This window comes from Bufo bufo, chromosome 1 (genome assembly GCF_905171765.1).
Source record: "Bufo bufo chromosome 1, aBufBuf1.1, whole genome shotgun sequence".
NCBI lineage: Eukaryota > Metazoa > Chordata > Amphibia > Anura > Bufonidae > Bufo > Bufo bufo.
The window spans coordinates 316,488,033-316,515,100 of NC_053389.1; the positions used below are offsets into that span (position 1 = coordinate 316,488,033).

Genomic DNA, 27,068 nt, shown 5'->3' on the forward strand with positions numbered 1-27,068 from the left:
TGACAGCAGCCATTGATAGAGAATCTTACGGTCTCCCAAGACATCTAGAAGTGGCTTTAGTGCTCTTCTTTTCTTTAAGGTTAGTGGAGACAAATCTTGATATATAGAAATGGCTGAGCCTGCATATGTTACAGGCACTGTGGATCTGGCAGCTTTCAGGATTTTTTCTTTGGTTTGAAAGATCGTTAACTTACAGATTAGGTCTCTTGATTGCTCTGTAGGGCTCGGAGGGGGCCTCAGTGCCTGGTGCGCTCTCTCCAGTGTGATGCCAGCGGCATTCTCTGTGCCTAATAGGTTTGTGAAAAAGTCTGTCAGCAAAAGCATAATGGCGTCTGCTTGTATGGTTTCCGGAAAATCTTTTAGCCTCAAGTTTTCATCTCCCGCGTTTGTCCTGGTCCTCCAATTGATTATAAAGGTAGTTTAGATGGGCCTATGTGTGGTCCATATTGTGGGATATTGCCGTTTTAAAGTCCACCATGGTGGCTTGGGAGGCCTCAATTGTCTCCACTCGATCCCCAAGCTGTTTTAGATCATGCTTGAAGTCCTTGAGCTCCTGGACTAGCGGTTTGATGGCTTCAGCAAGTAACTGGCGCATGAATGCTCTGGATAGTGGTAGGTGTTCTTGGGAGGCAGAGACCACCGTTTCACTATCTTCTCCTTCCTCAGAGTCCATGGCCTCGTGCTACTCGGTGTTCTCAGAACTCTGCGCCATCTTGTCCTGCTGTCTCTGGTGCAGCGCACTTGTCTTTTTCATGAACCGGCCCAAATCTCCTTGACCAGCAGTTGTTTTCAGAGGTCCAGGCGTGTCCTTGGTCTTGCCTCTATTGAATTTGCCCATATTGACTGATAAAATAAGGCTAAAAAATGCCCGCTCTCTGACGATCCACAGCAGAGCTTACTCAGCTGCGTGCATGCGGCTCTGCTGCCAGGCTCCGCCCCCCTTCTGTGTTATTAGGACAGGTTTTGTGTGTACTGATAGGAGAAATAAAATGGCCGCCGTCCTAATTGTTCCCTAGACAAAACAAGCCATTCTAAGTAATGAAAGGTATTTGTGAATATATTTATTATAAAATAATATTTAAAGGGAGTCTGTCACCACATTTGGACATTATAGACGGCTTACATAGCGTTCTGGCATGACTTTAGATGAATCAAATGGTACCTTTTTGTTGCGTTCTTCTGCGGTTCACCTGCGTCAAAAACTGGCTTTTATTCATATGTAAATGGGGGCTCGCAAGAGCCCAGGGGCGGCGTTAACTTCTTTGGAGCCCAGGCTGCTCATCCTCTTTTGTTAATATCCCCGCCCCAGCCTCTGCCTACCCTTCTCTTCCCTTGCGTCTTCCTTCTCCCCAGGTGAACCGCAGAAGAACGCAACAAAGGTACCATTTGACTCATCTAAAGTCATGCCAGAATGCTATGTAAGCTGCCTATAATGTCCAAATGTGGTGACAGACTCCCTTTTAATTGTTTTAATTTTTTTAATTCCTGGGGAGGACTTCTTCACAAAGCCTAGTGTTACAGTCCCTTTTTGTAAAAAAAAGGGTTACCCTAAATTAGCTGATCAGATGATTCCTCTGCTAGACTCCCAGTGATGAGATGTAATATTGCAGCAAGTATTTAATTTCTCTGTCCCTACCACAGGGGAAAAAGAAGAATCTATATGGTGTCCGTTGGCTTTCCTGTGTAATACATGAATAGGCTGGATCTATCCGGGACAAATGTTCTTTTTGTAACCACTTTCCAATTCAGCCAATTTTGGATGTCTAGAATGAGGGACCCCCGTCTTGGAGCTCAAGATGCCCTTAAAGGGAATGTGTAATCAGAAATTGACATATTGTTTAAATCACGTTTTTGTTGACCTGTTTTTAAAAAAAATTGATATTTTTAATTTTCCATGTCAATATCTATATTTAAACAAAAAACATTAAATCCTGCAGTTTTTTCGCACGAGACACTTAGCCTAATAATTGGCACCACTTCTTGGTCTGTACAGATCACTTTACTGCAGTTATATATTATTCTAATCCTGCCTGTAATAAGGAGATATCACCTCTGTGTATAGATAAGACAGTATCCACTATTCACAATAGTTGATTGTCAAATTTTATCTATTCTCTCCCTGTAAAATATCCTCGGCTCAGGTCACAGACCATGCCTAGAAAATTCTCCCATAGAAGTCAATGAGGTCCCCTCCAGATCACTGTATCTATGTGGCTGCCATAAAGCAAATTATATTAAAAGTTTTTATGCTTTGTAAATGCGGTTAAGAACAGCTCAGGGAAGATGGCAGCCCCTATAATCATGTTCAGAAATAAATAAATCTACAATCAGAAAATAAAAGATTAGTAATAAAGGATTTGTGTTACTGTCTGGTTTTAACTAGCAGATAACAACATTTTTGGTGACTCATTTCCTTGAACATTAACATGATTATATCCTTTTTTTTTTTTCTAATCTGATTTTATTTTCTGATTATTTTTTTTTTCTGAATATGATTATCTTGCTTAGCTGTTCACAGCATTTACATTGTACAAGGAAAGAATAGATAACCTTTGACAATCGCATTGTGAATGGTGGATCCTGTCTTATCTCTACACAGCTATGATATCATTACAGTCAGGATTAGAATAACAGATAAGCAGGTAACTGCAGTAAAGTGATCTATCTGGACAGAACAAGAAGTGCCGCCTGTTATTAGACATAGTGGACAGTGCAAAAACTGCAGGAATTGATGCGTTTTGTTTAAATATAGATATTTAAATGGGAAATTAGAAATAGCATCACCAAAATATGTTAAACCTAAAAATGTGATTTAAACAATAGGTGATTTTAAGATGACACATTCCCTTTCATTTATGCTGTAGTTCTGTTGTCCATAAGGCTTCTGTAGGGACCTATTCATGGTTTTGTCCATAGGGTCTACCTATGCTTCCATCTAATTCCACTAGCACATGGGCTCTTCATCTGTGATATATCTTCCTCGGTAATTCTGAGATGAAATCTTGGACTCTGTGGTTATTCTAGGCAGTTGGAGGGTTCTGTGCACATTGTCCCTGTATCTATGCATCCCATGAACTTTGGAAGATGTATTATGAAGTATGAGTGCATGCTAACCTCAGTGCATTAAGAAGTCCACCTAATGCTCCTTAATTTTTACTAAATCTGTTCTTGGCTTCTGTGCTGCTGCATGTTTACCAGTAGACATTTGTTCCTTTGAAGGGGTTGTGCAGCTACTAGACAGAGCACGGTGCAGTGTGTGGTATACAAAGAGGAGCACTTGTCCAAGTGCTAAAGTTATGGGGGGCACAGATCTTACCACCCTTATTTTGATTCGTGTCACTGCAGTCATGAGGGGCCACTAAGATCCTTTTCCAGCTCTTAAGTCCTAATGAATGCAGAAATATGTCAGTAGCTGTAGAGAAGCAATGTATTAAAGGGTTATTAAAACTGACTTTTTATCTAATAAATATTCTCTTCAAACCTGGCGATCACCACTGCTCAAACTTTCACAAAACTTCAAAGTGGTCCAGTCAGTGAACTTTCTTGAGAAGCCTTGTACCACGCTGAGATGCCTCTGGTCACATCTTTCAAAGACTGTCACAGCTGTCTGTTTTCTTCCATGCTACAAAGTTTTCATCTGTGTTGAACTAAGATTGCTCCGATGATGATATTTTCGCAGGTCTCTGTACACACGAGACGGTGTTGATCTGCAGAGTTTACACATTTGTATTTTTCTTCTCTCCCTCTTCAGACCGCAGTACTACAAGCTGATTGATGAAGTAGTGTCTCAGATAATCCTACACAAAAATGGAGCTGATCCCGACTTCAAATGCAAACGTTTAAGCATTAATATTGAAGGCCTATTAGGTATGTTGTAGAGGTACATTTGATATAAGGCATCTTTTTGTGTGTCAATATATAGTTACTTTACTAAGACACAAAGAAATGTGACATCTGAAATAATCCTGCACAGACCTACAATATAATGATGACTATAATGGAATATAGTAAAAATATAATGGAATAGAAGTGCAGTTTCACAAGACCAGAATCAGTAGGCTTACCCAAGGAAACCAATTCTGACATTTCTGATTGTAAACTGCAGTAGCTATTTTAAGTTTGAGTTTTCTATGACAATCTGAAAGTCCAGGATATTTGACAATTTGGCATCTGTTAGGTTCCACAAGATGGAAATCAAAATAAGTAAATATTATTCTATTTTATGTCTGCAGCTCTTATACAGACCTATGGGGGTCATTTATTAAGATCGTCGTTTTAGACACTGGTCTTAAAGCCCCTGCACTGGCGGTGGATCACCGAAGTTATCGAGAGGCGCCTTCTAAATGTAAGACAGCTTCCGAGCTGTATTACATTTTAGACCATTTTCTGTGGCTAAAACAGGCGCCCCTTTCCGCGCGTACACCCACTTTTTTAGACCTGGGGGGAAAAGTAGTGCCCCGCGATCTCCGCCTGAAATCCGCCTAATATAAGCGTGTTTCAGGTTGATAAATGACCCCCTATGTGTCTCCAGCGAATCCTTTGTGGTCTGATTCTGCAGTCATAAGCCCTTCACTGTAGGGACAGATGGGAGTGATAGTTTGGAATTAGACTACACAGGGTTTGCTTATTTGTAATGCATTGTGGCAACAATAAATTGGTTGTGAATGTGTATATAGCCTTTAAATGGGTTTTCCAAAAATAGAATGTTGATGACCTATACTCAGGTCACCAATATCAGATCTGTGAGGGTCCTTCTCAAGGCGCCTTTTCCTAGCCCAGTGACCTTACATTCATCAGTCACATAGTCTGTTTGCAGCTCAGTTTCATGTAAATAGGCCTGGGCTGAAGTACAAAAAGAAACAAGGGCACTCACCTTCATAAAAGCCCAATGGATAGTGTGGAGGCACATGCGCTGGGAAAGAAATTCATCCAGTTGTGCATCCCCAGGCACAACACCGGACAAGGCCTGTCTACCAGCGATGCGGTTAGCTCCGCTCCCAGCATCCTTTATGATCTTGTGTATATAAGTAGAGGGGAAGAAAATGGAGATGCCCATTAGTGCTGCTAACAGATAGCAATGAGACAACATTGTTGATCACACCACACACAGTGAATGTCTCAGGGGCTTCCAGGGGTGTTTCCTCTAGGCCGGAGAAATGAAGTGAACTGCTGCTCCTTCCTTGGTGATCCTCACAGTATAGTGGATAGGATAGAAAAAAAAAAAAAAGTAAAGGTTATGAACGGGGACCCCTTCAAAATGCATTACACAGTGTTTTATCTTTTTATATCTATCTATTTTACAGCTTTTTTTTTTTTTTAAATAATCGCTCCTCTGCTTTTGCCCTGTTTTTTTTCTGCTCTGTCCACTTTATTCTGAGGATCACCAACAGGTAGGAAGCAGCAGTTCACTCCATTGGCCTGGGGTAAGCACCTCTGGACGACTTGAGACGACTCATTTGTGGTGTTATTTACAGCTCCTTTTTCTTCCCCCTCTTTCTTATCTGCATGAGCTGCAGTACCAAGCACAGATGATATACAGTGTATGGTACCATGCTTTGTATGCTGTGAAGAGGTTGCAGCACTCACTAGAGCACGGCAGCCTTGTCAAAAAGCTGATCGGTGGGGTGTCCAACCTCTATCACTTATTGATGACCTTTCCTGAGAATAGGTCATCAGTGCTGAACTCCTAGAAAACCCCTAACACATCTTTGGTACTAAGTTGAATATTTTCTTTGCCAGAATACTTTGGTAAATGATATAAAAAATAAAAATTTAAAAAAAGCTAGTGCTATGGAAAACTAATAACAAATGGGTAAAAACTCTCAAACCAGTGGTCAGTTTTCAAAAATTCATCGAGTGTTGTGTAGACATTTTTAGAAGCCTTGTAGTAAAGATGAGTCTAAAATAACCGTAATTATTATTCCTGGCTAGAAATTAAAGAAGCACTTTTTATTTTTTTATTTTTTTTTACAAATAATGCTTACTCACCACCAATATTCTAGCAGTTATTTGTTTCGCACCAGGGCAGCTACATCCTTACATTCTCAAAGTGTACCTAAACTTTTAAGTAAACTTTATTGACTCCTATTCTAAATGTCCTAAAATTATTTTTGTAATACTCTTTAATAATTTTTTTTTACTTTTCCATGCGAAATAGGCATCTGAAGTTCAGACACCTATCATGCTTTAGAATCCATATTCCCATACTCTGCTGTTTTAAAGGGGTTCTCCAGGAATTAAGAAAACGAAAATACGTAAATATTACTGTATTATAAATATATTCCCAAATACCTTTTCATTAGTTTTAATGGCTCGTTTTGTCTGGGGAGCAATCATTAGGAGAAATAAAATGACCACCATTCTATTAGTACACGCGAACCTGTCCTAATCACACAGTAGGACAAGTTACTTCACAACACTGAGCTAAAGAGCTGCCTCATCCTCTTCTCTGCTCTGCTTGTCAGGGATTATGATCCTGAATACTGTTTAATATGATCTTCAGCTGAATCTCTGTAGGAACCGAGTTCATGAGGAGACATGAAGTAGAGAGGGGAGGTGAGGATGTGGCCTGTGTGTGATTAGGTCAGGTTTTGTGTGTAATAATAGGATGGCAGCCATTTTGTTTCCCCTGATCATTGCTCCCCAGACAAAATGAGCCATTATAAATAATGAAAGATATTTGTAAATATATTTATAATAAAGTAATATTTAGGTATTTTCATTTTCTTAAAGGGTTTCTGTCAGCAGGAAAATGGTTGTTGTGATGTACTAATGTCAGCTGAACACTAACTATATTAGTGCCACCTCACTGCGTGCTGCCGTTATTGAGAAGAAATAACTTTTATAATATGCAAATGAGCCTCTAGGTGCAGGGGGAGGGGCGCGCGTTGATCCTGTGCCTAGAGGCTCCGTTCTCCCACCTCTGGCCGCGCCCTGCTACACTTGATGGACAGGGCCAGGCAGTGTTGGTCTCCGCTTGCCGGCCCCGTCTCCTGTGGAAATCTTGCGCCTGCGCCAACCCGTTCAGTATTCGGTGCAGACGCAGTAAGTGAAGGACGCTCGCCGGCTGCACTCACTGCGCCAAATACTGAACGGGACGGCGCGGGGCGTTGCTTCTGCTTCTAGAGGCTCCGTTCCCCCACCTTTGGCCACGGCCTGCCACACTTGATTGAAAGGGCCAGGCACTGTTGGTCTCCCCTTGCCGGCCCTGTCTCCTGTGGAAGTCTCGCGCCTGCGCCGTCCCGTTCTTTATTTGGCGCAGTGAGTGCAGCCGGCGAGCGTCCTTCACTTACTGCGTCTGCGCCGAATACTAAACGGGTCGGCGCAGGCAACGCTGATGTGAATTCGGCCTTACTTTTAACTTTTAAATGACCGCTGAAATGAACTCGCCTGTCTCTCCTTTATGGTGCTGTTAGTATGGGCAGCATAAAGTGGATGACAGGTTCCCTTTAAGCGATCGGTCTCAGCACTCGGACCCTCACTAATCAAAACCTTTGATCTGTTACTATTACAAATTGAATACACCCACTGATCAGCTGAATGATTGTTCATTGAACCACTCACTCCCGCTCATTGCCCCATATAAATGCACATCTACCTGTACGAACAGGGATGTATGGAGCCGTAATGTACAGTGTTTATCTGCTCTCAAACGAGTGCCATAACAATCACTTGTTCACAACCTCCAATCAGTTTGCAGGGAAAATGAGAGCAATAACGAGCACCGCTCGACACACAATATGGGCAGTGGATCTGCCTGTGTTAAAGGACCCTTGCACATCACCGCTGTACTAATGTGACTTTTTTTTTTTCAGATCACTTGATTGATAAGAAAAAAGTTGAAGAAAGCGAGTCCAGATCTCGGGATTTGGTAAAAAAGGTAACATGAAGCGATTAATCAAATTCTATTGGTTAGCCAGGCCCCCAGGGGTCATATATTTATCACCTATTCTGTGCAAGCTAATTGCTCGGTCATCAAATCGGACCATTCCGAAGATTACTTCAATACATCATGACCTAGAAAGATGGATATTACAAAGGGAAAACATGTTGGCAGGTTCTTTTGGAAGGAGATGTCCACATTAGTCCACCCTTTTTTGTTTGTAGGTTCTATTAACAATAAGTTGGTCACACAGTGTCCCACTACTTAGATTCCCCAGTGATCAGCTGTAATCTGTGGGGACGTACGGCAGCAAGGGCGCATTTTCCCCATAGAGCCATCATAGGTAAAAGGTAGCATTACATAGTTCCTGTGAACCGTCCTTGTAATGTGTGGATGTGCAAGGTTCTCCAAAGAGAACCTTGAATGGTGGCACGGTACCATCATCGGAATTCTCTTGTGTGATCATCAGACAGACTTTCATCCTCTGGAAGAAACTCTGTAGGCCTCCAGTCAATGACCACAATCATATCTTGAAAACCATGAACAACTGATGCTTATAGTATGATATGAAGTTGAACAACTTTGTGTTAAATAATCATTAATTTGCTGAAACTTAAATAATATTTTAAAGGGACTGTCTAGGCATATTCTCCTGCATTATCGAACATCGAGTGTGGAGAGACACATTTTAACTCTGAGCAGGACATTTGCCAAGGCAAACAGCAAGTATTGTGTATGGATCCTGTTGTTAAAGGTGGTTGTCCAGCTTTTACACCTCAGCAAGGGCCATCACTAACTAATAGACAAAGAAAGCCGAACAGCTGATCGGCGGAAATACCTGGTGTCTGACCCCCAGCGATCATCTAGTGATGTCCTGTACTGAGGAAAGGCAATCACTTATAAAGGTTGGGCATGATACTCATTGATCACCAGTCCAATGCTTTGGTGCAACATGTTACATCTGGGAGATCAGAAGGAGAGTATGTCTGGACAGCCCCTTTAAATCCGCTCCATACTTCACTGATGCCATGGATGTTTGGCTCCCTCTACTGGTGTTGATGTTAAATGCTTTGAACATAACACTGCTATAAGCCTGTGCAGGATGTTTTCACCCATCACCTTTTTATTTCCCTTTAATATTTATTTCCTAAGAAACCCATTTGTTTATTTAGTCCTCCGCACTTGGCAAGAATCACTAGCACCGGTGTTTATTAGTCTGCAGCTCAGCATTTTTGACCCTTATCAGCAGAGCGGAGCCCGCGTGTTTACTTTTTCAATTTAAAAAAATAATTTAGCTGTCAGCGTGAGAAGAGATAGTGCTGTGGCCGAGCTGTCGGGTGGCCTCACCCTGGAAATTTCATTCCCAAGCACGATGGGGCTGATAGAGTGACCTCCAGGCCCCAGGCTGATAGGGGATAATTGAAGTTGTGACTGGGATGTAATTAGAGGGGCCAGCTTTATGTCAGAAAACCTCTCTGCCGGTTTCCTATACTCAGACTGCCCAACAAATTATTCCTTTCCTTTCTGTTTTGCGAGCAGCTTAGTGGACGCCGCAAATTGGTTTTCGAGCAGTTGTGGTGTCCTGCATTAAGTCCAGTGTAGAAAGCACACATTACAACTATGATGTGACTGAAATTTGAAGCAGTAAAACAAGGGCTCAGCATTCTGGACTTAATTTTTCTGTTCATGAATGTTCTCATATAATGGAGTTTCCAGCTATGATTTATATTGTCACGGTTTCATAGACTGCCAATAGAAATGAGATCCCAGCAGTAAGCTTATGTCTATGGGGCCTGACCGAGCCCTGTTTCAGTACTGTTTTATAAAATCCACATTTGCTGGATTTTATCTGCCTGATCTTTTAGTTTCCTGTAGATATAAGCAGCACATTTACCCAGGCCCAACTTCAGAGCATGCGGTGTATTTTTATGGTTTGCTATTTCTGTAGTAGTAGTTCTCAAAACATCCTAGAGCTGCTTCTCTACAAGTGTTCTCCCACCATAAGCATCAGTGACGTATTGATTAGTCATACTGACGTCTGACCAGCGGGACCCCTGTCCCACACGGTGCCATGTAGAGAATACTTTTTTATTTTATTTTTTCTTCAAAGTTGGGGGTAATGATGCGGATCTTCAAATACATTTGTTTCATATCCTTTCAATGTGCAGTCGACAATTATGGTGGGGAAAAATACCTAAGGGAATGTTCCCATGGGACAGAGAGGCTGCAGATTTTCTGCCGTGGAGTTGTGGGTGGGAGATCTGCAGGGTTTACAGTAGCAGCAAAGTGGATGGGATTTTACCTATCTCTTCCTCGCATCACGGGAAGAATCTGCATTGGAGAAGTGACCCGTGATTTGAAATCTGCAACATGCCAATTTATGCTGCAGATTTTACTTTTTGCAATGCATAGGGGGAAATCTGTGAAAAATTGAACAGGTCTGCATGTAACCCCTGTGGCTATTGCCGCATACTATGCCAATGCGTAATAACGCTTACTGAGAATGTACCCTTAAACATGAGCTGTTCTCTACAGAACCACTATCTCATTCTGCTGGATGACACATGAACATGTTATAGTTTTAGGGAGAGAGTTATCAAACTGGTGTAAAGTAGAACTGGCTTAGTTGCCCATAGCAGCCAATCTGATTCCACCTTTCATTATTACAGCTCCTTTGGAAAATGAAAGGTGGAATCTGATTGGTTGCTATGGGCAACTAAGCCAGTTCTACTTTACACCAATTTGATAGCTCTCCCCTGTAATGTGTTGCCTACATGAGCAAAAGAGGGCTTTGTGCTCACTTGCATAGACCTTGGTATAGACATTTTCCTTTACCCTTTAACTGTAGAATTTCTGAGATGTCATTTATGGAAATGGCTTCTAAACACTTATGAACACCAAATGCAGGAAATACAGTAAAGATATTATAGAAGACCTCACTGATCCTGTGAATTAGATGGTGCCCATGCTGACAATCGGTGGATAGTCACTAGGGATCGACCGATATAGATTTTTTTAGGGCCGATACCGATGATTTGTGAACTTTCAGGCCGATAGCTGATAATTTATACCGATATTCTGGGAATTTTCTTTTTTGAAAAAAATAAAATAAAAATTCCTACACAAATCTGCTGAAAATTAATGTTTATTGTTACCGTGTATTTTTTTTTTTTTTTTTGTAAATCTTTCTTTTTCATTTATACTTAATATTTTTTTTTTTTTTTTTTACTAACTTTTAGCCCAGGGATCAGCAACCTTCGGCACTCCAGCTGTTGTGAAACTACAATTCCCAGCATACTCCATTCATTTCTTTGAGAGTTCTGAGAAGGGCAGAGCAAGTATGCATGCTGCGAGTTGTAGTTTCATAACAGCTGGAGTGCCGAAGGTTGCCTACCCCTGTTTTAGCCACATTTAGGGACTAGAACCCTTGTCCTATTCACCCTGATAGATCTCTATCAGGGTGAATAGGAGCTCACACTGTCCCTGCTGCCCTGTGCTTTGTGCACACAGCAGCATGGAGCTTACCATGGCAGCCAGGGCTTCAATAGCGTCCTGGCTGCCATGGTAACCGATCGGAGCCCCAGGCTTACACTACAGGGGAGAGGGGATCCTGTGACCACTGCCACCAATGATTAATACTGGGGGGGGGGGGGGGGCGGGCGCACCGCGCCACCAACGTTTTTAATACTGGGATGGGGGGTGGGGGGCGCACTGTGCCACCAATGATTAATACTGGGGGGCTTGGGGGGGCGCACTGCGCCACCATTGAAGAGAAATCTCTCATTCATTCATATACAGGAGGCGGGAGCTGGCTGCAGAATCACATAGCGGCTCCCGACCTCTATTAGCGGTAGCTGCAATCCGTGGCACCTAAGGGGTTAACTACCGCAGATCGCAGCTACCGCTCATAGAGGTCGGGAGCCGGCTATATGATTCTGCAGCCAGCTCCCGCCTCCTGTATATGAATTAATGAAAGACTTATCTTCATTGGTGGAACGGTGGCCACAGCCCCTCCCCTTCTTTTGTCCTCTCTCCTCTCTTTGGCGGCAGCGGCAGCAGCATCACAGGGGGAGGGAGACACTGCTTCCTTCTCCCCTGTGCTGCGGAGGGAACACAGAGAGCGCTGAGAGCAGCGCGATCTGTGTTCCCAATACGTTATCGGTATATCGGCAAAATAGATACCGATAACTGTCAAAATCCTGAATATCGGCCGATAATATCGGTAAAACCGATAATCGGTTGATTCCTAATAGTCACCAAGCAGCTCACACATAGGACATCAAAGTCATACAGGATTCCCACATCAGACTGAAGTCCGTGTTGTGCGAGGATGAGGATAAAGAGGATGACTAGAATTTATCAAGCCTTGCACTCAAGAGTTCTGGTTTCAAAAAGTCACAAATAGACGTTTTGCAACTTTTTGGGGTCACGTGTGCAAAAATGTTACAACTTTTGAACGCTGCGCCTACCAGTGCTACCTACAGCTTTGGAATGAAAATTTGGTCGGAATTTCAGAGTAGGTCACTTTTCTGTCACATTTATGAAGTGTGAATTTTTCAACTACAATGAATTTAGCAACTACATGCTGAGCATCCCCCAGGTGTACTTTTAGTGAAATAGTCAAATGTATTATTGCCGAGAGCCAATTTAATAAATTTCAGAGGGGCATAGCAATTCCAGTCTAAAAACTAACCTCAGATACACCTACAATGATACATTTTCTCCCTCGCCAATGTCTTCATGTCTGAGTGTGCCAGTGATGATCATCATTTGACAGCATAAAATTAAAGTGAGTTACAAAAACATCACTCTGTGTGTAGATATAAAGAATATAGAGAATGTTTTGTTTTTTTTTTGTTTTTATACAGTAGATTACAAAAAGGCCAACACATTTTGTTTTGGTGAAGAGTGCTGCTTTAAAGCAGGCATGAGTGCATATTTACCATAGAGAGATGGCGAAATTTGGAAATTTGTGTTGAGCAAATGACATTTTTTTGTGTTGAATGTCACTTTCTAATATTTACTTCTGTTTGAATTTGTGAACAGCTGGATGTGGAAATCACTGCAAGACATGAGCTCCAGGCAGAAATAAAAGCCAAAGAAGGCGACTTTGAGCAGAAGTTATCTGATCTTCAAGGAGAGAAACAGACCCTGGATTCTGAGAAGCAGCAGGTTACCACGGAGAAGCAAAAACTGGAGACCGAAGTCTCTCAGCTTTCTGAGTCTGTAAGTTTTTTTTTTTTTTAACCACCCAAAGCATTTTAAAAGATATGGCCACCTTTGGGCCATTTTCTTGCATTTTAATCATTTTAGACTAAAAATCATAGTTTTAATACATAAGAATAGGGCCTAAGTGAGTGTTTGAGGTCAGGCGATCGCAGATAAGACTTCACATGAGCTCACATCTGACGGAAGTCAGGATCCACAGTGCTATCGTAAAGGAAAAAAAATAGGAAAAAACCTGGAAACCAGAGCAAGCACAAAAAAGTGTGTGAACCGACCCTTATAATGTTTTATGACCCTTCAGTTTGAAAGCATGTGTCTTTCTATGTAAACACCAGTTATTTCAATGGGGTGAGACACTGCTCTTCAATAGAGAACTGAACTGAAAGTAGCTTGTACAGGCAGTTGTATGCTCTGCAAAATGTCTTGTGTATTTTTACACATGGTCCAGAACGGTGTATCAACGCAGCCTTGTGGTCTGTCCAGTCCTTGCCTCCTGTTCCACTAATCCTGGCACGTGTGGCAGGGACTGAACAAAGCCCACTTGGCCTGTGCTGATACATGGCTCCTGATCACAGTGGAGGCCTGGCACTGACTGAACCTGGGCTTCTTCTGTAAGATGCTGCTCTGATCAGAGAGAACTCCCATCCCGGTTGTGTAACAATCTAGATGCCATGGTTAATAGTGCCTGTGACATCTAGGCAGTTAGAGAGAGGGAGGGAGCTCCCTCTGTCACCATGCCACTCCTCCTTCCTGACGCAGTCATGAGGTGCCAGTGCATTGCCTTGGCAGCTGGGAGCATAACAAAGGCCCCCATGCTGGCTATGACTGTATGCAAGTTAGACTATGCCACAGGTCTGGTTCAAACTAATAAACAGCTTGTCGCTTTTATAATGCATTGGTATACGAGGCATACTATTGCATTATAAAAGTATTGCTAAAAAAAAATAATTATATAGTTTTTATGAAAAAAAAAATCAAGAAAGCAATTTTTTTTCAAATAAAGAGGGTTTCATTTTGTAAAAGTGGTAAAAAACATACATACACATAAGATATTGCCATGCTTGCTGCAACCGTATAATAAAGGGAATACATTATTTAAAATGCATGTGAACAATGTAAAAAAAGACGCTAAATATTTCAACAGAATTTTTTTATATTATCCCACTCCCAAAAAATAATAAATGTTAACTCCATGTACCCCAAAATGGTACCAATGAAAACTACATCTCATCCTGCAAAAAAAACAAGCCACACGGCTACGTAGACGGAAATATGAATAAGTTATGTCGCTTGGAATGTGGCAACGTATCAGACTATTATTATTTTTGCATTGCTATTGTTGTGCAAAAATAGTAGAAAAAACTAATTCACTTATACTTATTTGGCATAACTATAATGCTGTTGACCTACAGAATAAAAGTAACAAAAAATACTGCTAACCAGCGTCTTATTTTGTACTCCCTTTTGACTAAAAATACTCCCCACAAATGCTAAGAGTAATTCTTATATTTACACAAGTAATAATGGATGCTAACTGTATTTTTAAATGTAAAATGTAGTGACATCTGCTTTCACCTACTATTGAGATGAGAAGCACAAGTCAATGGTAAGACATAAACAGACTAGCTATTGTCAGGAGATTAGAGACTTGGCACCAATCTCAACCCTTCTTTTCTGCATTGAGAGCATAGGTTCATGCCTAGCTGGTTAAGGGGGATTTGTTTTCTGCCCCCCTCAAATATTCTAATGGAGGCCAAAGAATGGTCTAGAACAGGCACTCCAGCTGCTGTGAAACTACAACTCCCAGCATACAAACATGTTCTGGTGTTCTTCTTACTCCCATGGACAGGAACAAAGCTTTCTGGGAGTTGTAGCTTTTGAACAGCTGGAGTGCCGGAGGTTACTGATCCCTAGTCACTTGCTGTTCTGGTGGTCCTGGTGGCTTGTTTCTGGCGCTACACTAATGACCTCACTGACCACTGCACGTGCTCGCGGCATCCAGCCCTTGGCCTCAGCAGTTATGATAAGTAGGCTAGTACAGCGACACTGGTGCTGCAGCAGTGACGTGTCTGACTACCCCAGGTACCCGCTGAGGCTGCAGCAATCCTGCAGCACCTGAAACAAAGACCCCTGGGACCACCAGAGCAGCGGTGCTGGGATGGCAGGAGCAAGGAGTCCATGCAAACCCCAAATTAGAAGTGTTTTATCCTATTGGTAGCTAGTTTATCTCTACGTGGCAACGTTTTTTAATGGTTTGAAGATGGCTGCTTCGGTTGTGTAGGCAGCTGATAACTATGTCAATTGAAGCAAAATATTTCTCATACCTGGGGACATTGCAGAAAAAAAATTGTCCTCCATTTGTTTGAAGCAAAGTCATTTAGTATAATGTACCTTTAACATGTTAGTGCAGATATGGACTGTGATCGCAAGTCCCACTGGCAGATTGAGGCTTAACAAAAGCGCATACATTTACGGAGTTGCACATTGTCAAGTCTCGCGGATTTTCCTTCCTTATCCACAAAGCTTTTATTGCTCTCTTTGTTCTGTCAGCTACTAAGAAAAAGGAATGTGAAAATGGAAATCCGACAAAGCTTTCACCTCGCTCTACTTCTTAAGCCATAAAATGAATAATACAGTAGTTAGAAGAGCAATATAATTACAAAAAAATCATAGTTTCAGCCTAAGACATTGAGTGCTTTTTTTAAGGCACAAATCACTGCAAAATATTATTTTTACACCTGCAAGAAAAAATATATTCACCATAGTGTTCCCTTCATTGAGATGCAGTAATAATCATTATTTAAGTTGGCAAGACTATCTAAAACTTTAATGGACTTAGTTTTATGATGGGAAAAAAAAGTTTCTTTAGGAATGAAAGTTCAGTGAGTGTAAAATTGTTTAATATCTGCTTAACACAGGAAAGGGAAGAAATGCATTCAGTACGCAGTCATGTATTACCTATGATTGGTCTGTAGTCATCTTTATCTATTCTACTCATATATATATACATTTTGCAATACTTTTGCAGGTTGCTAAACTGACAAAGGAGCTTGAAGATGCAAAAAAAGAAATGGCCACTATGTCAGTCTCTACTGTTGTACCAGTTCCTCCTCCAGTCCCAGGATCGGGTCCCACTCCTCCTCCCCCACCACCACCACCTCCCCTGCCAGGAGGATTTGGAGGACCTCCCCCACCACCACCTCCTCTCCCTCCTTCCATGGGAGGACCCCCTCCGGCTCCACCCTTATGGGGTGGACCTCCACCGCCACCACCATTTCCACAGGCTTTTGGTGGTGCTGCTCCTCCTCCACCGCCACCACTTCCCGGTGCTTCTGGTATTCCTCCACCACCACCTCTTCCAGGAGCTCCCCCTCCACCTCCTCTTCCTGGTGGTTTTGGTATGCCACCACCACCTCCCCCTTTCCCTGGTGGTCCTGGAATTCCACCACCACCACCACCAGCTTTTGGAGGTCCCCCTCCTCCACCAGGACTTGGAGGCTGGGGTGCACCTGCAGTACCAACTCTCCCCTTTGGATTGGCACCGAAAAAAGATTACAAACCAGGTGTGCAATTGAAACGACCAAACTGGTCAAAGGTATGTCCAAAACATTTGTTCCAAATGGGAAGGTGATATTTGAAATTTTGTGACAGTAGTTATATAGAGCTTAGTTGTGTATTAAAATAAGCCATAGATTAAAAAAGCACTGTGGTAATTGTATTCATTTTTTTGCCTATATAGTGCATCATAACCTGTTATTAAAGGAAGTCTGTCACCAAATATGTCACAAGAAAACCAGTTGACCCGTGAGATGTGCTGAATTTAAAAGGGCTTTCTGAGATTTTTAATACTGATGACCTGTCCTCTTGATTGGTGATCGGTGGAGGTCTGACATCCAGGACCCCCACTGATCAGCTGTTTGAGAAGGCCTCAGCACTGCTGTGAGCGTCACAGCCTTCTTGCTCACCAAGCACAACCCTGTACATTGTATAGTGGCTGTGCTTGGTATTGCGCTCACCCACATTCACATCAGTAGGATTGAGCTGTGCCTAGGCCATGTGTCCGATGAACGTGTTGTCACTTGGCCTAGGAAAAGTTAAGAGAAGACCGCGCAGCTACTGGGAGCCACTGCCTCCTCGAACAGTTGATCAGCAAGGGTCCCAAAGTGTCGGACCTCCCCTGATTAGATACTTATGACCTATCCAGAGGATAGGTCTTCAGTATTAAAATCTTTGAAAACCCCTTTAATGGTGTTTGTTCCATCTTGCTCTTTGCCCGCATTGCTGAAATTTTTTTGTTTTTAAAAGTATGCAAATGATACCCTAGGTGTAATGAGTGTTGTGCCGTTGCACTTCATTACACCTAGAGGCTCTGCGTACTCTTCTGCATGCCATGCCCCCACCACTTTGACCGACTGGCACAATCAGTGGAGACCTTAATCACGCCTGACTCTGAAGTGTTCAGAAGTCTCACACCTGCACATTGGCTACAGCTTTAAATGCAGGCAGAGTACAGGAGTACCCCAGCTGATAGATTCTGTACTGCATCTGTGCCAAACACTAAAGCAAACTTGCAGGCGCAAGACTTCGGGGCCAGGGATCATTACGTCTTCACTGCCTGGTTCTAGTGATATGCCTCAAATGTTGTGATGAGAAAACTGCTTTAGGCCTTGTTCACATCTCTATTTCAGAAATTCGGTTGCTGGATCCGGTGCAAATGCCGGCTGCGGGCTGGACAAAAAAACATTGCATGCAAGGGTTTTTGTCTGGCCGAACCCTAGCATTTATGCCAGAAATTGTCCGGATCACCGCCTGGCCTCATTGCAGTCAATGGGGATCCAGCAGTGAAGTAGAGGATCCAGCAGAACGGAGATGTGAACGAGGCCTTGAAGGGGCTGTCTGAGATATTTAAAAATCTTGGACATCCCCTACAATGTCTTAAAATTAAAAACATCTTATACTCACCCCTTATTCCAGCATTGATCTCTGCAGCGCTCATCCAGTACTTTCGTTGCTGTTTGTTTTTAAACAGCAGTGGTGATGTGCTCTGACTTGACACGTGACCACTGCAGCCAATCACTATCCTCAGTGGTCTGCAGCGGAGAATAGTGATTGGCTGTGTAGTCAAGTGCCGAATCCAGGCACGTCACTGTGTATGTTGTGCCACATATAATGTTCCCCCTGAACACAACCTACCACGTATAATGTTCCCTCTGAACAGAAATGGCCACATATAATGTTCCCCCTGAACAGAACCGGCCATGTATAATTCCCCCCCCCCCAACAGAACTGGCCACGTATAATGTTCCCCTGAACAGAACCTACCACCTATAATGTTCCCCTGAACAGAACCTACCACGTATAATGTTCCCTCTGAACAGAAATGGCCACATACAATGTTCCCCCTGAACAGAACCGGCCATGTATAATTCCCCCCCCAACAGAACCGGCCATGTATAATGTTCCCCTGAACAGAACCTACCACATATAATGTTCCCCTGAACAGAACCTACCACGTATAACGTTCCCTCTGAACAGAACCGGCCACGTATAATGCTAGCCCTGAACAGAATCTGTCACATTAATGTTCCCTCTGAACAGAACCGGCCACATTTAGTGTACCCCCTCAGCAGAACCAGCCACATAAAGGGTCCGCCTTGGCAGAAATACCAAGACATTGGATTGCAGAGATATATTGCAGCATATCATCTATAATTGTGTACCTTCCCCAACCCTTGTTCATATGTGTAGCTTCTCCACAACTGTGAGCCATTAGTGTCTCGGAGGTGCTCTGGAATATTTCCTTGACCTCATAGTCTACTTGTGAAGACATCAGAGACGCTCCTTTTCCTTGCTTTTTTTCACCCTGCCTGAAGTCCCTGATTAATGGACTCGCTTCTCTCTCTAGTTTAATTTCGCTTAATTTCATTTTTCTTAAATTATTTATTTCATGTTTTGTGCCCTCTGCCTTATAGGAAGCATTTTAAAGCTAGCACCATGGTAACGCTCAGTTTAATAATCACATTTCCTTTAAAATATGCAAGCAGGAGATAATTACCTCGCCATAAAAAGATGGGTTTCTTTTGTCATTTAAATTGCAGTTCCTTTTTGTTCTTTATTTTATTATGATATTTTGGGGGATACAGATAACTAATGTGCATATCTAAGATATCGTTACCCTGCAGTCAACCCCCAGGAAGCCCTCCATATCTCCAATGTAAGGTTGGCACACAAAAAACGAGTTATAGTCGTGTGTAGGTAACTTCTTTTCATGGGTAATATTTTGCTCCTCACAGGTTCCTGACATCCACACACGTTCCAATACCCTCTAATCCGTCACTTGCTCTCCTGCTCTTTCATCCGTAGGGCTCTTCTTCACCAGTCATTCACATGACCAAGTTCTAAAACACATTTTGTAGTCTGTGCTTGTTCCATCAAAGTAACGCATAATTGCTTTTTTCTTTTAGATTACTCCCAGAGAGCTCTCGGAGAAATCTTTCTGGACCCAGGCAAAAGAAGACCGATTTGAGAAAGATGAGCTGTTTGCAAGAATATCCCTCACCTTTTCTGCACAGACCAAGTGTGAGTGATCAAAGATGCTTTTTTTTAATCTTATTTTAAGGCCGGAATTAGGTTGGCATAATCTAATACTTTACTAAAGGGAGTATCTCACCATGTCAACCCTTTTTTGGAATAAGGCTGGCAAGTAAAGTCTGGAAAAGTTCTGGCAATCAGCTTTTATCGCCAAGAAAGTTGCAGTCAACCATAGGGTAAAAGTGCATTGCATTGGCCGAGTCCACCGGTGATACTTGGTGTCTCACAACCTGGTTCATAGCAATGGGTACCAAGCTTTAACTGCATGTGGACAGGGTCTGTTTAAGTTAGACAACACCCTTTGTGTGAATGTATACTTGGATAATTCACACACATCTAGTTTACTCTTGATAGTAGAACCTATACTGTACTAACTGGAGTTGTGTTCAGCCTTCTCCAGCAGGCCAAACTAAGGACTTAAAACAATGGGAGTGCTTCTTTATTTTATTTTTTCCTTTAACCCTAAAGATATGTCTACAAATATATCAAAACAGTTCTTACAGTCTCCTTTCTCGTTTTCCTGTGCTGGTCTGCCTTCTTTATCTGCCTTTTCTGTTTTACTATATTTATTAAAAATGGCTGCCGCTCTTTCAAAATTCCTTCCCATGTTGCTTGGACTTGTCTACAAGTCCCAAAATGCTGCTATACGAAGGATTGGAGTGTAAATGAGGGTGGTCGTTTCCACCCACTGACCCTCCTCCTGGCAGTCTGTATTCTCATCAGAACACTTATTTGATTAAATTATTATGTTTAATATAAAGTGGCGTATAGAATAGCTAACATACAGTACAGACCTAAAGTTTGGACACACCTTCTCATTCAAAGAGTTTTCTTTATTTTCATGACTATGAAGGCATCAAAACTATGAATTAACACATGTGGAATTATATACGGTACATAACAAACAAGTGTGAAACAACTGAAAATATGTCATATTCTAGGTTCTTCAAAGTAGCCACCTTTTGCTTGGATTACTGCTTTGCACACTCTTGGCATTCTCTTGATGAGCTTCAAGAGGTAGTCCCCTGAAATGGTTTTCACTTCACAGGTGTGCCCTGTCAGGTTTAATAAGTGGGATTTCTTGCCTTATAAATGGGGTTGGGACCATCAGTTGTGTTGAGGAGAAGTCCTGTGGATACACAGCTGATAGTCCTACTGAATAGACTGTTAGAATTTGTATTATGGCAAGAAAAAAGCAGCTAAGTAAAGAAAAACGAGTGGCCATCATTACTTTAAGAAATGGTCAGTCAGTCAGCCGAAAAACTGGGAAAACTTTGAAAGTAAGGGCTATTTGACCATGAAGGAGAGTGATGGGGTGCTGCGCCAGATGACCTGGCCTCCACAGTTACCGTACCTGAACCCAATCGAGATTGTTTGGGGTGAGCTGGACCGCAGAGTGAAGGCAAAAGGGCCAACAAGTGCTAAGCATCTCTGGGAACTCCTTCAAGACTGTTGGAAGACCATTTCAGGGGACTACCTCTTGAAGCTCATCAAGAGAATGCCAAGAGTGTGCAAAGCAGTAATCAAAGCAAAAGGTGGCTACTTTGAAGAACCTAGAATGACATATTTTCAGTTGTTTCACACTTGTTTGTTATGTATATAATTCCACATGTGTTAATTCATAGTTTTGATGCCTTCATAGTCATGAAAATAAAGAAAACTCTTTGAATGAGAAGGTGTGTCCAAACTTTTGGTCTGTACTGTAGATCTATGCATTTGCATGTTTCATTTGTCTGCTAAGTGTAACCTATGTGACTTTATCTGGTTACATGACCTTGCAGTTAAGGGTGTTATCTGATCCTGTAACCACCCCCCCAAAATGCCCAGTTCCCTCATACAGAACATACTTAACTGGTCCCTGATGCCTATGTCCCTCCGTATCTCTGCACGGCCGCTGCTGCATCTCCCTGTCGCGCAGATCACAAAATCTGGTGACGGAGGGGAGCAGCCAATAGCAGGCCGCGACGGTGACTTACTCCTCTAGCATCACAGGTGATGTCACACGTGATACAAGGGGCAGGTCACCGTTGCGGACTGCTATTGGCTGCTCCCCTCCATCACCAGATTTTGTGATCATCACAATGGGAAGATGTTGTGATAGCGCTTATGCCCGAGAGTTCGGCTGCCTTTGCCGAACAGCCGGGTGTCAGTCGCAGTGAAGGGGGAGCGGTTACCGTGACTTGAAGCAAGGAGGCCGCTGCCTCCGTGACTTCAAGCCTGACAAGAGAAGCAAGGAGGCAGGGGATAAAACAGCATTTTCAGTACTTTTGCTGCATCTGCCTTCAGGAAGAAAGACATCATCAGAAACACACAGCTGGCGACTTGGGATTGTTTTGGGAGGGGACAGGTTCCCTTTAAATTATCATTTTTACAGTAATTCCATTACTGCGTTGTCAGTAGACTCTTTCCATAGTAAAATCTCCGTGCTTGCTCCAGTAGGCATGCTATACCACCTTTCTCAGCATGTGTAATTCAAGTACCAGCCACTAGAGGGTGCACAGCACACGTTGAAACCAGATATAGCTTTTTTTCAGTATTTCCTCTCCTCATCATACAAGCACTTAAAGTGTGAATATTTATTAAAGGAATAAATACATAATAATGAGTGATTTACATGTAAGAACTATAGAAATACACAGTGGGTGTTTCAAGCTTTTCATGCTGAAAAAACTAACAAAAAACTGCTAAATAATTTTACTTCGTAGTAATTGAAAGTTATAAGTTAAGAGATTTCACAATTAAAGGGGTCATGATTGATGTAAAAAATGAAAATCAGACATCATATGGTAGATGATAGTCTTGTAACAAAGCTAGAACCAGCCCTGTACCTTACATGGATCCAGAGATCTCCACATTTATTGCTCCAGTTGCTAGATATTCCAGGCTGGCAGCTCAGGGGCGTGCTCTTTCTGCACTCTTTAGCACTAGATATTCCAGGCTGGCAGCTCAGGGGGCGTGCTCTTTCTGCACTCTTTAGCACTAGATATTCCAGGCTGGCAGCTCAGGGGCATGCTCTTTCTGCACTCTTTAGCACTAGATATTCCAGGCTGGCAGCTCAGGGGCGTGCTCTTTCTGCACTCTTTAGCACTAGATATTCCAGGCTGGCAGCTCAGGGGCGGGCTTTTTCTGCACTCTTTAACACTAGATATGGCAGGTGGCAGTTGAAGGGTTGAACTGAGAATGCGTGACCACCTCAGTAGGTCAGCATGTACATAACTATACAGATTGAACACCAGGGGGTGCCATTTTAAGTAAAGAGAATTTATCACATCTGGAGGATTTTTATAACAGAAAATAAATTACAAATGCAACTTGTTTTTCATGCTAAAACGGAATTATATTAAAATGACATTTAATGGTGACATAACCCCTTTAAGACTGACAGTATATGACTAGGATGTGGCTTCAATAGCCAGTCAGTGGGAGTATGACCAATGTCACCTGTGGCAACTGGTAGAACCAAGGTCTTACGCACACAAACCATATTTCATTCATTCCTATGAGGCAATACACTCTCTTTTTGGTACATTTTATGTGCCCGATCCAAAAATCTCAGCAGAGATCCTATTCTTGTCCGGTTAGCACTTTCTATTGATGCGAGTGAGAAAAATCATGGAATGCACAAGTCTGCTATCTGATTCTGCAGCCTGAAATACGGACGCTGTCGGGTGCATGAGGTTTTAGTGCCAGCTCTTTTTGTAGTGTACAAACAGTGCAACTACCCTACCCCCATTTAGATTAGGTCAGAGGCCTTACTACACCACTAGGGGGCGTTACAGACTAGTATATTACACAATTTGAGTTTGACATTCATATCTTAGGGTCCTTAATCAGCAATTTCCTAATAGGTAGTCATCATAAATCAAAGGGATGAGGCAGTGCCAGATCTGTCACATGCCGGACACTGCAGGCATCCCATGAACCCCTTTGACTTGGAAAGGGGTCCACTGAGATCACCATTGCTTTGATGGTAAAAATAATTGGCTGTAGAACGCAATGTGAATGTAGCCTTAGATCACATTTTTGACTGCATGGTACAGATAAATCAGTTTCTTCGGGCAACCAGCAGAATTTAGAAATCCCTTATGGAAGGGGAATACAACCAACCATGTGTGGGAAGCCTTTACCTGCGTTGTGTCTGTGACGGCGCTGAAGGACATGATAGGTTATGTCTCCATTTAGTGTGTAATGATATGTTCTCCTTTCTTCCTTTTTATGCATCATATTTCCTCTTTTGCTTGCCCCAAGCCACTGATTAATGGAGTCTCTCATCTTTAATTTCACTTCAGTACATTTTTTTAATTAATTTAATGTTTTCTGCCCTCTACATTGTTGGAAGCATCTCTGTAATTCTAGCATGCGCCAGCCATTGCCCTCTAAATACCTCCTGTGTCGTCTGCATACCAAAAACCCATCCACTACCCTATGATTGATGGTTATTGGCTGTGGCCAAAGTGACATGTCAAGGACATTTGCCCACAGAGGAAGCAGTGAGCTGATTCTCTACATGGAAACTATATGTTCTCTGCAATGTCTTCTTTAACAATGCATTGAATCTCCAGGTGGTAGCCTGAACGCTTACATTTTCTTTCTTGCTGCGTTCCAGTATTGTTTCAGTATGATTATAGCGATAGGATGTCCACCGTTCATGAATTTTAACATTTTAATATTTTTTCCCCTCCCCCTCCTGTGCGGTCTGCGGGATGCTGTCTGAATATTCCCTGCGGTGATTACAGCTGCTAAAGGTAAGTGCCTCTGGCTTTCTTCTGCCCAGTGAAAGATACTTGTGGAGATGAATGTTCAACGGGACAGGAGGTGACTGGTAGGACCTTACAAGCCGGCAATGTCGGTAGTGGCCACCACTTCACACGCTCTTAGCGAGGGACATAAAGGGGTTATTCCTTAAAAATTATTTGTTCAAAGCACAACTAGTAAATATTGGATTGTGGGATGTCTGATCATTGGGTCACTCCATGATTGATTGATGCACAAAATTTAAATCGCAAATCATATAGTACATGACAACATCTTTCTAACAAAGCTTAGAACCAGCCCTGTACCTCACATGGATCCAGAAATCTCCCCATTCACTGCTCCAATTGCTCTGCTAGATTATCTTCAGCCTGACAGCTCAGGGGCTGTGTCCTTTCTGCTGCAGCTCTCTCTAACAGACAATATGGCTGGTGGCCATTGAGGATTTAAGCGGAGCACGTTCGACCAGCTCAGTGAGATGGACCAAAAAAGTGAAAAAAAAAACATAAACAGCAGGTGGCGCTATACAGATACATTTTATTGAATAACTCTGTGGCTGTGCTAACTTTTTAATTGCATGCAATGACAAACGTATTCAGATCCAGGTGCTGGTGTGAAAAAGGTAGAAACAACCCCTTTAATGGATAGGCAGTGCACATGTCGATCCACTGCTCCATTGGCTTATTTCAGACTGATGGAGCTATGTCTGTCAGCCCCATAGAAGTGGAAGATTGTGCAGGGGATCAGGGGGCATCCCAGCACAATCCATATTATCACCTATTCCTTGACTAGCCAATAAACCATAATCCCGTTCAGTATGATGGTCGACATTTCTGAAAATGTTCTAAAAGAAAAACTGTCTTTGTTGCCCATAGCAATGGATCATGGTACAACTTTCATTATCCAGAGTAGACTATGGCAAGAAAGCTGTGATTGGTTGCTGTGGGCAAGAAAGGGTAAATCTCCAGTTCCCTAACATGTTTCACAGGACAATGGCTGATCCAGTGTCAGTCTAGCTGAATGCCTGCATCCTCGCGTACTTTGTGGTGCCCGCGGTTTTCTAAATGTATACCCACTGAGAAGCGCTGGTGTCTCCTCCTCCCTGTACCAATGCTATCTATTAGCATACAGGGCGCGCGAAAACAGAATGGGGGCAGCCGAGGGGAGTTTTAAAAAAATAAGTTATAGCCGCATCAGCGGAGCGTACCCCCTCTTGTAAAGGTACTTAATTTAAGAAAAAAAAACAGTGAAAGGTCCTCTTTAAATGTCATTCATTTTTGTGGACTTGGCTCAGATACTATAAGTTTCCATATGTATTTTTTTATTTGCTCATTTGTTGAGTCCCTTTTGATGGGGGGAGAGGGTCGTGTGAATTCTGCACCCACAGTCCTAGTGCTGTAATGAATTGACTCCTGTGTGGTCGTGTGTTTCCATACCGATGTCCTCTACTCCGGGCACTCATGTAAGCAGTACATAGATGAGATTAATGTGGGCTCATGATGTGCCTCCGTTTTTACAGCAGTCTGTGTCTGTTTCTACTGGCGTGCATATGACGGGTTTACTCAGAATTGTCACTTCCCGTCAGAGTTCAGCCACACGTAGTAATGGAAATCCTAGATATGTGTACAGCGTTACCTGACTACTGGCCATCGCCGTAGGGATTTTGTGCACTATTGATCCCCTAATGTGGGTTTGATCCTTTGACCAGACTATATACTGGTAAGAGAACCGTATGCAGCTGTTCTTCGCTATTCTCTTTGATGTGCTATACTGCTATATAGAGGTCTGATAACAGTCATGTTTTAATTGAACTTTATGCCATTCTGTTAGAGGTGTGTCCCTACAGAGTCTGACGTTGCCAGTACTGACTGTACAGTGTGAGTGGAAAGGGACACAGCCCTAATGGTAACAATTTATTCCTACGCTTATAGGAGGAATAAAAGAGGAACAGTACAATATACATTAGAGGATTTTATAGAGCAGTGGTTGACAACCTACTATGTTATAGGGCGATGCTAAGCAGGATTCTGTTTTGAGGGTTGCACATTTTATTTAAAAGGCACCTGTCAGCAGATTTGTACCTATGAAACTGACAGACTGATCTGTGTTGGTCCCATGTTCATATGTGCCCGCATTGCAAAAATTTTAATATATATGTAAATTAGCCTCTAGGAGCAGCGGGGGCGTTACCGTTACACCTGGCGCTCTGCTCTCTTTGCAATTGCCGTGCCCTCTGCATTTCGATTAACAAGACCAGGCAGTGTAAATGTCATCGCACCTCTCCATGTCAATCAATGTGCAGATAGAGCAGAACTTCTAGGTAAAAGGGTCATTTGCATATATTAAATCCAGACACATATGGACATGGGACCAACACAGATGTCTTCAGCTGCCAAGTGCACATGTAACAGGTCAGCCAGTGTCATAGCTACAAATCTGCTGACAGATGCCCTTTTAATATATCAACAGCATGCCATCAGAAGCATCCCCGCTCCTTAAATGAATAGTGCAGTCGCTGGTCCACCCCAGATGTAACTGATAAAGCCTTCATGTTGAGGAGAAGTGCTTGTATGTGTTGAAATATCACTGACAGACTCAGAAATGGATGGCACAGATT

General features: G+C 42.6%; 1 protein-coding gene across 2 annotated transcripts in view; it reads left to right on the forward strand.

Annotated features, from left to right (window-relative positions):
• The window catches only part of DIAPH1 (diaphanous related formin 1), a 216,837-nt gene that overhangs the window by 83,443 nt on the left and 106,326 nt on the right, over positions 1–27,068 (forward strand). For both annotated transcript variants that reach the window (XM_040441477.1, XM_040441484.1), the window contains 6 exons: positions 3,752–3,867; positions 7,815–7,879; positions 12,929–13,108; positions 16,137–16,703; positions 19,573–19,687; positions 24,436–24,444. In XM_040441477.1, the coding sequence (XP_040297411.1) occupies positions 3,752–3,867; positions 7,815–7,879; positions 12,929–13,108; positions 16,137–16,703; positions 19,573–19,687; positions 24,436–24,444 (1,052 nt within the window). The remainder of the gene's footprint in view (positions 1–3,751; positions 3,868–7,814; positions 7,880–12,928; positions 13,109–16,136; positions 16,704–19,572; positions 19,688–24,435; positions 24,445–27,068) is intronic.